Source organism: Triticum dicoccoides, chromosome 3B (genome assembly GCF_002162155.2).
Source record: "Triticum dicoccoides isolate Atlit2015 ecotype Zavitan chromosome 3B, WEW_v2.0, whole genome shotgun sequence".
Classification (NCBI taxonomy): domain Eukaryota; kingdom Viridiplantae; phylum Streptophyta; class Magnoliopsida; order Poales; family Poaceae; genus Triticum; species Triticum dicoccoides.
Window position 1 is genome coordinate 196,307,814 of NC_041385.1, and position 15,587 is coordinate 196,323,400.

At 44.2% G+C, this 15,587-nt stretch overlaps 2 protein-coding genes across 4 annotated transcripts in view; both read left to right on the forward strand.

Moving 5' to 3' along the window:
* Positions 1 to 1,007: 1,007 nt before the first annotated feature.
* LOC119275509 (SMR domain-containing protein At5g58720-like) lies at positions 1,008 to 8,773 on the forward strand. Of its 2 annotated transcripts, none has more exons than XM_037556371.1 (11): positions 1,008 to 1,955; positions 3,347 to 3,372; positions 4,623 to 4,769; positions 5,428 to 5,507; positions 6,424 to 6,647; positions 7,041 to 7,111; positions 7,196 to 7,252; positions 7,529 to 7,596; positions 7,671 to 7,777; positions 7,875 to 7,942; positions 8,296 to 8,773. In XM_037556371.1, exons 1-11 carry the CDS (start codon positions 1,154 to 1,156, stop codon positions 8,416 to 8,418), a joined length of 1,773 nt encoding a protein of 590 aa, XP_037412268.1. In that variant the 5' UTR covers positions 1,008 to 1,153; the 3' UTR covers positions 8,419 to 8,773. The 2 variants fall into 2 exon arrangements, with proteins under 2 accessions (XP_037412268.1, XP_037412270.1); XM_037556373.1 differs by having other exon boundaries at positions 1,009 to 1,955; positions 6,427 to 6,647.
* Positions 8,774 to 12,009: 3,236 nt separating this feature from the next.
* Positions 12,010 to 15,587, forward strand: part of LOC119275510 (GTPase Der-like) — a 9,681-nt gene continuing 6,103 nt past the window's right edge. The window contains exons 1-6 of one of the 2 annotated variants that reach the window (XM_037556375.1): positions 12,010 to 12,151; positions 12,224 to 12,443; positions 13,872 to 14,096; positions 14,193 to 14,449; positions 14,899 to 15,122; positions 15,275 to 15,400. In XM_037556375.1, the coding sequence (XP_037412272.1) occupies positions 12,031 to 12,151; positions 12,224 to 12,443; positions 13,872 to 14,096; positions 14,193 to 14,449; positions 14,899 to 15,122; positions 15,275 to 15,400 (1,173 nt within the window). In that variant the 5' untranslated portion in view covers positions 12,010 to 12,030. Of the gene's footprint in view, positions 12,444 to 13,871; positions 14,097 to 14,192; positions 14,450 to 14,898; positions 15,123 to 15,274; positions 15,401 to 15,587 lie in introns of both variants that reach the window. The other variant, XM_037556374.1, reaches the window with a different exon arrangement.

Sequence of the window (15,587 nt, forward strand, 5' to 3'; positions counted from 1 at the left end):
TCCATTGTTGAGACGATGTTTGCTCTAGCGTCGACGCGGAGCTTGGGAGGTACCCAGAAGCAGATATGAAAGATGGTGGATCGTGTGCAGGGTTCGTGGCTCGTGGATGACACATATGGTTTTCTTCTCCGGCGTCTTAGTCGTATGGGGTGTCAAATCTGGAGTTTGATGACGTGTAGGAGTGTTGCCCTAGTCTGATTCGTTCGACAATAATGGTTTTGGGAGCCACATTAGAGGTTCGCAAAGCTGCATATCAGTGATTGAGCTGAGTCGAGTTCAGATGAGGAGGTGATCCGTCAATATTTTTTACTTTGATGGCTGCTATGATGGCACCAGAGGCAGGTGACGGGCGTTGGTGTCAAATTCAGAGGATTCTTCGGTCTTGATTGTATTTTTTTTAGTGATGTTCTTTTGTGCAAAGGCTGACGTTTTACTGTCTTCTCAGTTTTGTCAGATCGCCGTGCACGTGACTTGTACTGTGATTATTATGATATAAATGAGACACACGTTGCCGTAAAAAAACATTCCGAGGCACCAAATTGGCAGTCTGCGCAACGATTTTCAGTTAAGATTTTAATCGATATATACTGACCGATCGTACTGTACCACCTCAAATGCTTTTCCCTGCCCCCGCCCCCTCGCTCGCAATCACAGTTTAAATAAAATAAAAATAGATCCCCGCCCGGCCCCCTTGATACCCGCGGCCAACCGCCCCGTACCTATCCGGTTCACTCAAGCGAAGGTGTGCGTGGCGGGGCACGACCACGACCCGTCGGCCGACCCCATCCACCAGTCTAACGGGGTAAACCAGCAGTCCAAAATAAGTATCGGCCGTCGCCTCAGCCCCCTTCCATCCACACCCCTCCTCTCCTCACCGCCAGCCGCACCTACAGCATGACATGTGGGACCCGCGGGTGACGTGCCCCACATGCAAATGGGCGTAGTATATTCCGCCGCGGGCCCGCCACGCCACGCCTCCGTCGACCGCGTGACTCGACTCGCCGGCTCCCCGCCCCGCCTTCTTCCTCCTCCTCCTCCCCTTCGCCCTCTCTCTGCCAGGCTGAAACGATCAGGAAAAAGTCAAAACCCCCTCGAAAAAACACCCCGGAGGAGGAGGAAAATAGGGGAGGGGAAAAGGCGGCCATCGCCCGAAATGAAGCCCAGCACCAAGAAGAAATCCAAGAAGAAGAAGCGGCCCTCGCCGGCGGCCGCCGACGGGGCGGCGCCGCCGACCCCTCCGGCGCCGGGGTCCTCCCCGCGCTCGCCGCTCGCCGAAACCCTAACCCTAGCCGCCGCGGCCTCGGAGACGGAGTCGAGCGGCAGCGGCAGCGGGAGCGGCGGGGACGCCTCCGGGTACGCCCGCGCCTTCACCTCCAGCTCGTCGGGCGCCGCGTCCACCTCCTCGTTCTACGCCCCCTCCTCGACCGACTCCGCCGCGTCCTCCTCGGCCACGGGCGACGAGCGGCGAGACCTCGCCTGGCTGCTCGAGGCCTTCGGCAGCGCCACCATCGACCAGGTCGACTCGGCCTACCGCGAGGCCGGCGGCGACCCCTTCCTCGCGGCCGGCATCCTCGGCTCCACGCAGGACATGCAGCCGCCGCCGCCGCCACCGCCAGATCTCTCCCCGCGCGCCGGATCTGCTGGGAGGAAGCCGGCTCGCAGGCCCAGGAAGCTTCCCGTGGCCGCGTCTGGCATCGTCGCGGACGTGATCGGCAAGGGCTACTCGCGGCCTGCCACGCCGCCTGTAAGCGCGACCGAGAGAAGTGGGTGGAAGGGGAAGGGGAAGGACATGGATGGAGAAAGCGTCAGCAACGGCTGGAATGATGAGAGAAACGGGGGGAGAGAAAGCGGAGGTGCCGATCCCACGCTTAATGTTGAGGAGGCCGAGCAGTTCCTCTGCTCCATGCTTGGAGATCATTCTGAGCTCAGCATGGGTGTGGTCAAAGACGTGCTGGGTGAGTCGTTTAGTACTAGCTGCTCTACTTTTCATATCCAAGTGCTTTACCTGGGATCGTTTGTTTCCGCTGCCAGAAGTCATAACCAAGCCGAATTGCAAATTTGCTATATAGGATAAACTGCGTGTTTGGATAAAAGGTTATTTTTGGGAAGTGTTGGTATTTAGGGAGTTCCACGGCATTTTTTTGGAAAGCTTTAATTTTTTGAACTATATACTAAACCTTCCCAACGAACTAAATGTCATCCAACCAGGGCCTGAAGGTTTGAAGCACTGTCCTCAGTTCACAATAAACCATTTAGTGAGCGGGGGCATGTTTTGGCACTTTGACTTCTTCTCTTAGAAATTTGATGTGCCAAAATGTGGAACAGAACACATGAGGCATGCATAAGCCAATCTATTAAAAAGAGTGACCTCTTGTTTGATTGTCCTCGTATGTTTTTAGTCCTAGTTTCCTTCCTGTAGCCGCAGATGTCGGAAGTAATTCTGTGTGCTATTTCCTTGCTACTCCAGTTTCCTGTCTGTACCTGCAGATATCGAAGTAATTTTGTGGTGCTATTTCCACGCTGGCATCTGATCTGTTGATATTATTGGCATTGCATTCTCTTTAAGCAACTGGCAGGAAATAAAACAGTGTTACTGTTAGGATATCAAATTGCGACCGTCAAAATGCTGTGTGATTTTGATTTGTAGTGCTTCCAGAGTGGATGTTTGTAATTAGCAAGGCAGTGTTGATTGATTGGGCTAAAATCTCTGAAAAGTCAATTCAGAGAAATGATTATTGAGTTTATCATGTGCAAGGTTATAGAAGCCCGGAGCAAAGCAAGATTCATGCGATCAGTCAAGTGGATGTCTGTTAAGGCATTTCACGATGCTCCCTTGTTCTCCCTGCGTAAATATTAAGTGTTAAGGAGGTTGCTGCCTAGAATTTTTGTTTTGTGATATGAGCTACCTTCCACAACTACAAATTGCACAATATCACATTGAAGCGATAGATTCACTTTGCTTGTTTTGGTGCAAAGAACATGTGGGTGGGAGGTTGGCTTACAGATTGCACAATTCTTCTAGTGTTGTACAGTTTAAGCCAATCCATAGTTTTAGTTGCACACTAGTACCTGGTGTTTGTATGCAGAACTGCTGCATGGTTGACCATACAATTGGGGAAAAATACATGTTATGCAACACGTCTAATTATTAAATGCAACTTGCTGTTTCAACAACTGGATAAAAATTCATTCATTTTTATTCTTATTCTGTAAGAAGCTGCTTAATGTAAAATTAGATTTTTGTGCTTGCTCGAATATGAGTGTGTTTAGTAACAATTGTATTTCATTTGGCCAACCAGTTGGACATCTTTGAAAGTGTTCCTTATGCTATATCTATTTCTTGCAGGTCAGTCTGGATATGATGTTGAGCAGGTAAACAAGTAGCTTATTCGGTGCATTTCTTAGTGCCTCGAGGCCCTCGACCAGTGTTTAAGTTTATGGATTTTACAAAATTCTGTTGATTGGCTGGGGCTATAATCTTGCCTGTTGTGGGCAATATCAACGGTCTTTTGTCTTGCTTTATACCTTTAAATTTTGACAAACAAAAAAAAGCGCATGTGTATGTTTGCCAGTTCACACATGGTTCTGGGAGTTTCCTCTAGTTCCTTGAGCCCATGCATAAAAAAATCCGGTTAATAGTGTTGCCTACCTCCTCTTCTGTTCTGCCGTGGTTATCAGATCTGTGAAGGCACCGAAAATCATCCGGGTGCTTGTGAGGTTGAAATTGTTAGATATTCCTATCAACCAACTCTCCCAAAAGACCGATCTGATAGGAAGAGGAGATATAATATACTTAACACCCCACTTCACGTCCGACGCGGATATGGAATGATCAACACCTCACCCCACGCCAGACGTGGGCGTGGATAAATCATTGGGGAAAATGCGGGGACTGAGACTTGAACCCAGGACCTCAGGTCTGATACCATGTTAGATATTCCTATCAACCAACTATCCCAAAAGACCGATCTGATAGGAAGAGGAAATATAATATGCTCCCTCCGTTCCATAATATAAGATCTTATTACATCCAATTTGCTCATAAATTGGATGTAATAAGATTTTATATTATGGGACGGAGGGAGTTCTTAACAAAAATCACCAGCGTTTACAATTTGCAACTAAATAGTTGAGGAGGGGTGAGGGTGGGTGGGTGAGGGTGTGGGACGACATCGGCACTCGCCTGTAAGATATTAGGACATCAAAAAGGGGGGAGTGGGAACTTAAAGTAGTAGAGAAGAAAAAACAAGGAAAATGGGAGGAAGGTAAGAAAATTTAGAGTGGCCCAAGTACTAGGGTGGTATGACAGGTAGGTTTGGCTCTTTACATGCGATTTCTGTTGGTCGATGCCATGATGGAACAGAATATGCTTAGGACTTGTTACTGTACAATTTATACTACAGATATATTTTGTATCGCCTAATTGTCACCTTGTCATGTGCCTTGGCGGCTGTGCACCCAGGCGGCCCTAAGACTAGGAAATTAATTTAATTGTTCAAAACCAAGTAACCAACTAAGCTTTCTGGTGTGAAACCTAAAAAGCTTGTGCTCTTTGCATCGAATGGCATACTTTTAAGTCAGTGACAATTTGTTGAGAGATATTACTAACAAGGTGTTTTCAGGCTCTGGATGCATTGCTTGATATCTCTGGTATGGGATGGTGCATTCCTAATGAAGAAACAAATGGCTCATCCTCTCCAAATCTCTTCCCAGGAAATGGATTGTTTGAAGAAGAATGTACTGCAAGCATTCAACAGAGTCCACGCCAGGTATTAACTTTGCACAGTCACTACAATATATGCTCCTATTTTTCAGTGCAAATCACCTGTTTCTTGCAGAAATTTCAGTTAATCTTAGATACATTAAAGCTACTAAGTTCGGTACTAAATATTTTGTTCTACAGATAGCCTGGGATCATAGAAATTTCAGTTAATCTTAGTTGACTCCTGCATACATTAAAGCTACTAAGTCCAGTAATAAATATTTTGTTCTACAAAAAGCCTGGGATCATAGTTCTTTATTATTTATAATTAGTGCAGTTAGTAGAACCCCTTCTTACTGGCCAACATGTTATATCCGTATGAGAGGGGATAGTTTAGATTGCATCTTTCAAAGCACCAACTATTGCCAGTTTACCATTGCTGTGTTTTACGACCTGTTTTATAGTCGCAGAAGTTGCCAAAAAAGTCTTAACAGGAAGTAAAATAGAACCTGTAGCTTTGTTGTTCATTTTGACGTCCTAGTGCAACGTAAGATAGCAAGCAATGTTGAATGTCATTGCTATTTACTTCTGGTTGGCATGTCTGTGCTAGTCCACTAAACGCATCTCCAGTTTCCTATTATTTCTTTGACACAATAGAATGCATGTAGTACTTTGTAAGCGCTTCCTTGTAAAATTATCATATTCTAACATTTTGTTCTACTCAGTTCCTAGAAGAAATACCTGGTATGTCATACAATCACTCTGAAAGGCAACATGAATTCTTCTGGGGGGAACAACAGAGCAGGTGAATCTTATCTGAGCACATATGCTTTCTTTAGATTCTTAGTAACATTATATAGCAGCTGTCTAATGTGTTGCTTGGTGAACTTGATACTTCATGTTTATGTGTTTGACACGCACATACTTAATGCATACTTATGCACAAAGATGCTATGTACGCATGTCATATTTTTGTTTGTAGCTGAGTATGGACAGACATAGTGGTAATTGTTGAATGGAGAGTATTCAGTGCTTTCTTGTGCCCCTTTCGCACATTTGGCAGCTCAGAAGTTACATAGCACATGAGATTAGATAAGTACTACCTCTGTACACTAATATAAGACGTTTTTGCAGTTCAATTTGAACTGCAAAAATGTCTTACATTAGTGTACAGAGGGAGTACATGTTAACAATTCATATCCTTGACTGCCTTGACAAATAAAGCATCCTTGATCGTCTAGACAAAGACAGTTTAATAAAAGCTGACTTTATGCGCACATAGCGTGTGTCACATGCTAGCAATGTATTCCTCCAAGATAGCTTATACAGTAGTATTTTTCTTAGCTAACCTAAGTGAGTTTTGGGTTATAAAATGAGTGGCTCAGTTTAAATGCCTTAGTCATCTGTCGACTTCAGTAGTACACTAGTACTGGCTGTACAGGTTGTTATCTCCCTAGGCATAATGGTATCAGTAGTCAAGCAGACCTTGACAGTACTGGCTGTACAGCTATACCAATAATCACATAGACTTTGACAGTATGTGGCTGTGCAGCTAGTTATCTCTTAGGCATCAATGCTATTAGTATTTGCATAGACTTTGACGGTGCTGGCTGTACAGCTAGTTATCTCCTAGGCATCATTGATATCAGTTATCTCGCCATGTGCTTGCACTTTCATGCCGGTGGTTGTTGGTTTATGATATGCCTGGTCTTTTGGTTCAGTAGCTACATGAAGGCTGTTTGCGAGGTGGAACACTCGGCAACACCGTCTCCAAGATCGGCGGTGGTGGATTCCAAGATGCCACAACAAGTCTTGGAGTCGCTGTTCAAAATACCTGAAAGACGCACATACGAGCCAAGTAAAATGGACTGGAAGAAGGTCGTGAAGAAGCTGCAGTCATATAATCATCCCATCACAGCAAGCAATCAAGAAAGACCAAAAAATGGTATATCCTGTTTTTGACCGCTCTGCTTGTTGACATGTTCCTTGTGCTCAAAGAATTCACTTCTTCTCCATCATGGCAATTTACATACTTTCTGTTTCCTAACTCTATAGGTTTCTGTTGTTAGTGTCTTTCTTACCATGAGGTCGATAACTCCCTTATCTAAGCAATATAGATTTATCCTATAAGTAAAACTGCTACTTCTCATTTCTTGATTTAATTAGTCTTCATTTGACACGTAGACATTCACATCAGATATGCTCTTACAATGGAACTTCTTTTGATGGATTTGCTTACACTTACACATATAACTGTCTTTGTTTCACTTATGGTGCTTTGTAATTGCTGTATTTGGCACTGCTGCAAATGACACAACTGTAATTTCTCAATGTTAAGGGGATGGGTATCGAGAGTTCCGTGGTGTTTCTGCTAGGCATTATGATACGATGAAAGGGTACTATCAGAAAGTAAGACGCTATTTTTGTCGCAGTTCTCCTTGAGCCAGTTCTTCTTTTGTATTTCATATATTTATCTCTATTGATTCCATACAGGCTGCTGTGGCATATTCCAAAGGAGATAAATCTTATGCCTCGTACCTTGCAGAGGAGGTCAGACTTCCAATTTTAAGATGTTAAGGCTGACAAAAGTATGACAAAAAAAGAGGGCATGATCTCTTTATCTTTCACCCTTAATGGTTGAATGATGGAGAGCTCCAAGTGATGTGCTGATGTTGTTTCTTATCTTACAATACATAAAATTAGTAAATGATATTAGCCCTGTTATAAGATGCTAAGATGTATTCATTTTTTCAGAATATTTTCTGGAATGTTTATAGCTAACTTGTGCCTTAGTATCTCAAATAGCCCAATATTTATTTGCTTTAGGGAAAACATTATCGGGAATTGGGTCGCAAGGAAGATGAGAAGGCCAGCAGGGAGATATTTGAAGCCAGGTAAACCACTGTATAGCTTCTGATAGTCAGGGAGATATTCTCCGATCTCAGACTCTGGTATCTTGGTTTGGCAGAAACAAGCATATAACAAACACGGTGACTATTGACTTGCATGGTCAACATGTCAAGCAAGCTATGAAGCTCCTCAAAGTTCACATGCTGGTTTGTGTATGCATGCCATGTGAGTGTTCACATACAATTTGATGCTGTAATTATTTAGCTCCATTGGTCTTGACTAATGCTTTATTGTCATGTCTTCCTTTCTCTTCCTTAAACAGCTACCCTTCTTAGAGTAATTACTGGTTGTGGTGTTGAAGGTACAGGGAAAGGAAAGATAAAACGATCGGTAAGAATGTTCTTGTTTGATTAGTCATTCTTGTCACTTCTATATGCTGCTTTTAAGTATAGTGACTGCAGTAGTTTTAAGGCATCGTCTTCATACTCTAAATGAACCCTCCTCAATTGCAGTTGGTTGGATGTTGCATCCTTTCATACTCTATCCACATTTAGTCTTGTGGCCATATGGTCCAGTATAGTAGAATATTGTTGTGCAGCTCTGGGTGGGGTTTGTAATGCTGATATTTTAGTTCCCTAAAAAATGCCTTAACCCTTTATCCAGTTAATCGTAATATGTTAATCCCTTGATTTCACATGCCATGCTTTTGAATGCAATTATATATAAACAAATGCCTGTAATAGGTTATCGAGCTTGTGGAGAAGGAAGGCATCGAGTGGTATGAAGGGAACTCCGGAACCATAGTTCTTCGACTAGGCGGGCCAAGAGAATACCGCTTCCTGGAGCATGACAGCGATTCTGACTGAGTTAAAGCCTCGCCTCGTCTGTTTTTGGTGGAGCCTGACATAGATTTAACAGCCGTTCTAATCTATGTATCTCTCCTGTATCTATCTGTACTTACATGTCCTGTATGTAATTATGGATAGGTGACCTAGGTTCCGGTGTAGTACGAGGTAGTTTCTGACACAGTTCGGGAATAGCAAAGAGAAGATAGGCGCCGTCTGACGTCACCATCATTCTAGGCTGCTAACATTGTATCGTACTCTTGAAGCTATGTGCCTGTCTAATTGTTTTATGTTAGGGTGGAAGGAACAGCAGACAGTGTAACTTTACCCCCATGTATCTAGTTTATGCAGTGTAAAATTATCTTCAGTACCCTGATTCTTTTTGGCATGATACTCCTGGGACTGGCGACCTGTTGGTTGTTATAGTTGACTAGAAGAACACCCGTGCGTTGCAACGGGGCCACATTAACTTTAAGAGTTCAATATCAATTATGTTAATATTACATTTAATATTCTCATACATATCAAGTGACATTGGCGACCTTTTTACCATCAAATTCTCACACACACTCTCTCCCTCCCTCCTCTCTCTCTCCCTCTCTCTTTCTCTCTAACACACACACATATCCATCTTATTAGGTACGGGGCCATAATCCATTTATTTCACACGCACACACGCTAGTGCATAACAATATGGATTATAAAACAGGTTCAAGGTAGTAACAAGGATTCTTCTCATGCATTAATAAACAAATGTTCTGCATTGAAGACACGATAAACAATTCCCAAAGTGCATCAGAGTATCACAGAACATTACTGGCAAGATAAATGCACGATGTACCGGAACTGCTCGGATGAACCGGAACAGAGCCAACATATATCATCCTAGACAAACGCAACATCAACCATTTACCTTGATACTTTAGGGACCGACAGGAGAATGCATGTAGAAGCGCTTCTTGCCTGCGAATCCACAGTCAGAGAGAGAAATTGGAACCCATTCCCATCACTAACTGATAAAGAAAGCATGTAAGAAAATTGATATCGGGCCAACTTGGATCTTCGGTGATTGTCCGCCGGTATGGAGAATTTAGGAGGGTGGGTGCAGGGAGTGGCCTTGTGGATGATGGATGGAGGTGCGGAGGTATGTGGTCGCCAACTCGCCGGAAGGTCGAAAGCGGAGAGGGTCGGGCACGTTAGGTGGAGCCGGTGGTGCGCGACAACCAAAGGCGGCCCAATCGTGGCGGCGAACCGACGATAGCCTCGTCCCATCTCTCGACGCAGCGAAGATAGAGAGGGTGGCACTGCCGGTGCTCGAGGCCGCCGCTCGGCACCATATACATCGAAGGGAAAGAGAGGCGAGAAAGCGATAGGGTGATGCGAGGCTAGGGATTGCGGAGGAGGGTGGGAGTGTGCGATTTGAATGGATGGTTCTGCCCACCGTTTTCTTGTACGTGGCGGTGGAGACGGCGGCGTCCAGCCATGCAGGCAAGGCATGGGTCGAGTCGGGCACACGGCGAGGCGCAGTAGCAGAGGCGGGGGCGATTTTTTGCTACTGAGATGCAAGGTGTGGGATTGATCGTTCATGTTCTCTTTTCCTTTTTAACGGGAGATGGATGCGATTTTTTCACGAGGGGAGAGATGCGACCATGTACAGATTCCATAATAAATTAATTAGGTCCATAACGGGATTTCTTTACAATGCGTTAAGATTTACGTGTTAGCTTTCTTAATAAAGAAATGCACTGATGTAGGGATCGATTGATTCGGGTAAGGAAAGATTGATTCATGATCTTTCGTATGTTAGGAAATTAGTGGTTTGCAAGGAAAGAGTGGAGAGAAAAAGAACCAATGCGACCACGTATAGATTCCACAATAAATTAATTAGGCCCATAACGGGATTTGTTTACAATGCGTTAAGATTTACGTGTTAGTTTTCTTAATAAAGAAATGCACTGATGTAGGGCGCGATTGGTTCGGGTAAGGAAAGATAGATTCGTGATCTTTTGTATGTTAGGAAATTATTGGTTTGCAAGAAAAAAGTGGAGAGAAAGAACCAGTACGAGGGGGTGGTGGGAGGTGGGACGAATAAAAACCGGACGAAATTGGGAGGAGGGGGCGAGTAAAAACCGATGAAAAAAACCAACGAAATTGGGAGGTGGGAGGGAGGATGAAAAAAACCCAGAGGAGGTGGGAGGAGGACAAAAATAAACCATACGAGGCTACCAACTGCTTCATTAGGAGTAGAGATTGAAATGATCTGTAGCCATGTGATTCAGGATGTAAGTGGACACTGGACGGCTCGCCGGACGTCCTGGGACTTGTCCGCACCGACCACCACTTTTTATGTGGGGTATGCATATACAAACACTTAAAAAACACTGATACAATGGATCAATTCACAGATCAAAGCAAGATTTTGATGGGAGCTTGAGGGGGGGGGGAGTTTGAGTCGAGGACAACTGTTGTTTTGGGGTGTGGCGGCACTCGGCAGCGCGTTGAGTTGGGCGGCGCCTGTTGTGAGATGACAGTGCTTTAAGCCCTTGTGGAGGGAGAGAATGAGAAGAGGATGACGAAGCCGATGCTCGATAGAGAGGAAGGGCAGAGCTGGATTTCGTGAGAGGAGCCAGCACTCGATGGAGACCGCGATGCTTTAATAATTGCCTTGCAAGAAACATTGAAGGGGTTTATAACCCAAAAGTCGGTGTCAAGTGAGAAGCGAAAAAGAGAAAACACAAGAGAAAGAGGAAGCAATGAAAAACTACTTTGGAATACAAAAGAAGAAGCTTGAGATTGATGAGGCCAATACTTGATGAAGAGCCAAGGAAATGGAGGGTCAAGCAAAGAAAGGTAGACCTCGCACTACTCTCTGAGGAGGCCTGCATCATGGGGGCTGACTTGAGAAACATGACCCCAAAAAAAGAGCTTGGTTTGAGAAGAGGCAAAGTTCATGATCGATCGAGATGCATGATCATCTTATATTTGTTTGTTTTGCATGAACTATGAGGCCGGAGCACACGAGGGCTTGTGCGATTCATTTGGTGCAATGTTACTTGACATCATGGCATACAACATTCTCTTGGTACTATGAAGAAAATGCTAGATTTATTTGCTAAGTATATATTGCTATCCCAGCCAAACGAAGAAAAAAAACCGGGTAATCTTTTTTGTCTATTTATTTAAGGGAATGTTTTTGTTTGATTGGGTCGGCCAGTTGGAGTTGCCTACAAACTTAGAAACATCTTTCATGGCTCATTCAATTTGGAGGAAACCAAAACGTAGGAATTGGGAATAGTACAAGAATTTAATAGGATGACACTTGCCATCCTAAGAAATTGAATAGCCTTGTTCCTACGCGCAAAATGAGTTTTGAATGGATGCGTAGTTTTCTCAAAAACACAGAAAATGAGCTGTGAAATTTATATACGCATTTCCTACAAATCGAACGCGTTATATAATTTTTTTCTCTGAAATCCTTGTTCCCATATTTTTTCTATGAAAATCCTTCAAACCAAACGAGGCCTCAGAGTTAGCAGGCCAAATTGGCATGGAGCCCCGCTGCGAATAACCATCCCCTGTCCGGCCCAGCTTTGAAAACCTCGTCGCCTACCTGTTGCACACTTCCTTCGAAAAATGGCCGCCGCCGCCGTCCTCCTTCGCGCCGCCCTCCGCCGGAGCCGCCCCGCCGCGGCAGCCCTCCTCCTCCCCCGTACCCTTCCTTCCCCGCCAGTTCCGCTACCTCCCCCTCCTCTCGGTAAGATTCCGCTCCCCTCCCAAACCAAACCCTTGAACCCTCCTCGTCTCACCGTCCAGCTCCCCGATGCAGCCTGTGCTTTACCTCTCCTCCCGCGCCTTCCATTCGCCGCCGGCTTCCCGTACTCCACCGTTGCAGAGATATCGGAGGCCCCCGCGAAGCCCAAGGGCAAGCCAAAGAGGAGCCCAATGAAGCAGTCCCGCGTCGACTTCACCAAGGTGGACGCGGCGCTTCTCCCCACCATCATCCTCGTCGGCCGCCCCAACGTCGGCAAGTCCGCGCTCTTCAACAGGTGAGAGGCGCCACACGCGCTTGGTTCCCGCGTAGCTCCATGCTCCATGCTCCATGCTCCATGCTCCATGCTCCATGGGGTAGCCATTTCCACAAGCACCTTTAAGGCACCACGTCTTCTTACAGATTTCATTCAACACGCACTCTCCGTTGTAATTGCGAAGTGCTCGTTCTGGCTTGCTGTATGACATTTGCACAAAATGGTTGCTGTCATCTTCGTTGCTGTAGCTGCATATGGTATATTTCCTCAGGCAGCCCTCTGTAAGCTTGCACATGCACGGATGCACCTATATGTCTCCAACATACTGTTCTTTCATACTCTACTAGAAGGATTAGGCGCGCTTTGCTGCGCCATTTATGTTGTTGGGATTTCATAGTGATCAAAATTGGTTTGACACCTGGGGAAGATAGTGAAGTGTGTTTTCTTTTTTTATAATACAATGTTTTGATGTGTTTTTTTGGCAGTATGATTTTGTGTTATCTGCTAATCAACCCATACATGGAAAAGTTTTCAGCGTTCGTGAATGCATGTACTATATTAATGCTACAGTGCACGTGTTGGCACTTCTTTGTTAGTTGGGAGGGTGACAGGGTGTATGGGACAGATGTGTTTCTATAGAATGGTTGTTTCCAATTAATTTGAGAAGTTGTCGATCCAGTCAAAATCGTGAATCAAATCCAAAATTAAATACCTCAACTGAAAGAGAGAGCTCCATGAGAAATCGTTGACCCGGTAGAAATCGAGAACCAATGAACTCCTCAATTGAACGTGAGAGCTCCAAAATTAGGCAGCATAGTGCATTGGATAGACGATGAAAGAATTAAAGAGAGAGCCCCTTAAGTCATTGACCCGGTCAAAATCGGTGACCCAATTTTAAATTGGAGACCTCAACTAAATGTGTAGCAACTCAATTGAATGGGAGGGCTCTAAAAATTATCTTATTAGGGAGCATGGTGTATTAGATGATAAAAGAATCGAAGAGAAAGCCCCTTAAATCATTGACCCGGTCAAAATCGGTGATCCAATTCCAAATTGAAGACCTCAATTGAATGTAAGGCCTTAAAAATTAGGGAGCATACTCTGTCCCAAAATAAGTGTCTCAACTCTAGCACAACTTTGTACTAAAGTTAGTACTCCCTCTGTAAAGAAATATAAGAGGTAGGGAGTACAAAGTTAAGACACTTATTTTGGGACGGAGGGAGTAGCTTCTATCTCTTCCGTGCTACATACACCTTGACACCATTTGGTTGCCCTAGCCTGCACTATGACATAGTACTACTTTTGATAAATGACAGATGTTACTAACAACCTATTATTTTAAGTTATAATGGCTTTATGCGAAGAAATTACAGCCTACATCGTTTTCCACTCTTATTCCATTCACTTGTTTTGTACGTTGTACTGATTTTTTTGGATGAATGTATTTAGATTAATACGGAGGAGGGAGGCATTGGTGTATAATACACCTGGAGACCATGTCACCCGCGACATCCGAGAAGGAGTTGCCAAGCTTGGAGATCTCCGTTTTCGCGTGCTTGACTCAGCCGGACTTGAGACTGCAGCAACATCTGGGAGCATTCTTGCTCGGACGGTTGATATGACAGGGAATGTGTTGGTCAGATCTCAATTTGCCATTTTCTTGATTGATGTGAGGTGAGTGTGCTTTGGTTTGTTACCAACCTATTATCATTGGAGTCAGGTTGATAAGTTGATACTTGTTGTATAGTAAAAGTGTAATGGCTTTCTCAGGGATGGTCTACAACCGTTGGATCTTGAGGTCGGGCAATGGCTGCGAAAACATGCATCTGGTATACATACCATTGTTGCAATGAATAAGTCCGAGTCACTTGATGAGCATGGAGTTTTGACCTCGGCTGCTGGAGAAGCCCACAGGTTGGGTTTTGGTGACCCAGTTGCAATATCTGCAGAGACAGGCCTTGGGATGGCAGAGCTTTATGAGACACTCAGGCCATTGTTTGAGGAATACATGTTTCAACTTCCAAATAGTAAGTTTGTAGCTGTATCTTCAATGACTTTGGTTCTGTTAGTATAAGATATTTGTTTTGATATGCAGTGACTTACTTGTAGTTCCTCTTATCTTTGCTTTCTTCCAGTACTGTACTGATTGATAAAACTGATACACTATTCATAAGTGTGACGAATTTGCATAAATAGAAGATTTTCAGCTAGGTATCAGAATTGCTTAAAAAATTGCCATATCTCCATCCACTAATCCTCTCCATAATGGTTCTGTTCAAGTAGAAATGGAGAGGTTTGGGCATTATAGTTTATAAATAAGTGGCAACAAACCACCACCTATTGAACTTTGAAAACAGTATATTCCGTTTTCTCAAGCAATAAGAGAAGTTTATGATCCTGTACCGTTAATTTCTGGAGGGAAAACCATGATGCCAATGTATGTAAATATCATTCTTGGTTTTCTGTCACGTGATAGATGGACTAAATGAAGATGACCCTACCTCCGAGGCTGAGGCCAATGAAGGTGATGAAAGCAAGTTACCTCTGCAGTTAGCAATTGTGGGACGTCCTAATGTTGGGAAGTCGACCCTGCTTAATGCCTTATTGCAAGAACAAAGAGTTCTGGTTGGTCCAGAGTCAGGCTTAACAAGGGACTCCATCCGGGCTAAGTTTCAATTTGACAACAGAACTGTATATTTGGTAAGTTAACTTGCTATATGAGAGTTTAATAGTATCTTTTGGATGCCTTTTCCTATATGGCTATAGCTGCTGTGTTAGAGCTTACGACATAATGTTCATTCAGGCTGTCTCCATTTTCATGAATTGACCTTTTCTTTCTTGTTGCGATGCAGGTGGATACTGCTGGTTGGATGGAAAGAGCGGGAAAGGAGAAAGGGCCATCATCACTAAGTGTGGTACAATCAAGAAAGAACCTGATGAGAGCTCATATTGTAGCTCTTGTGCTTGATGCAGAGAAGGTACTTGCACTCATTCAGATGTACACTAGAATGTGACCTAAAGTTCTGGCTAGTATGCTCCCTTTTATGTGGTTAAGGGGAAACATTTTCAGTGCTATTCTTTTTTGTTTATTCGGAGGTCTTGTCGATTACAACGAGTTGATTCTACTGATTATGCCTGCATTATTGCGAGTAACTAAGTATTCTG

Bases quoted from the DNA above. Each gene is read 5' to 3' on its own strand.
- LOC119275509 (XM_037556371.1), top strand. From the start codon at position 1,154: ATGAAGCCCAGCACCAAGAAGAAATCCAAGAAGAAGAAGCGGCCCTCG. The intron at 6,648-7,040 runs GTATATCCTGTT...CTCAATGTTAAG, and splicing joins TCAAGAAAGACCAAAAAATG to GGGATGGGTATCGAGAGTTC. The intron at 7,253-7,528 runs GTCAGACTTCCA...TATTTGCTTTAG, and splicing joins CCTCGTACCTTGCAGAGGAG to GGAAAACATTATCGGGAATT.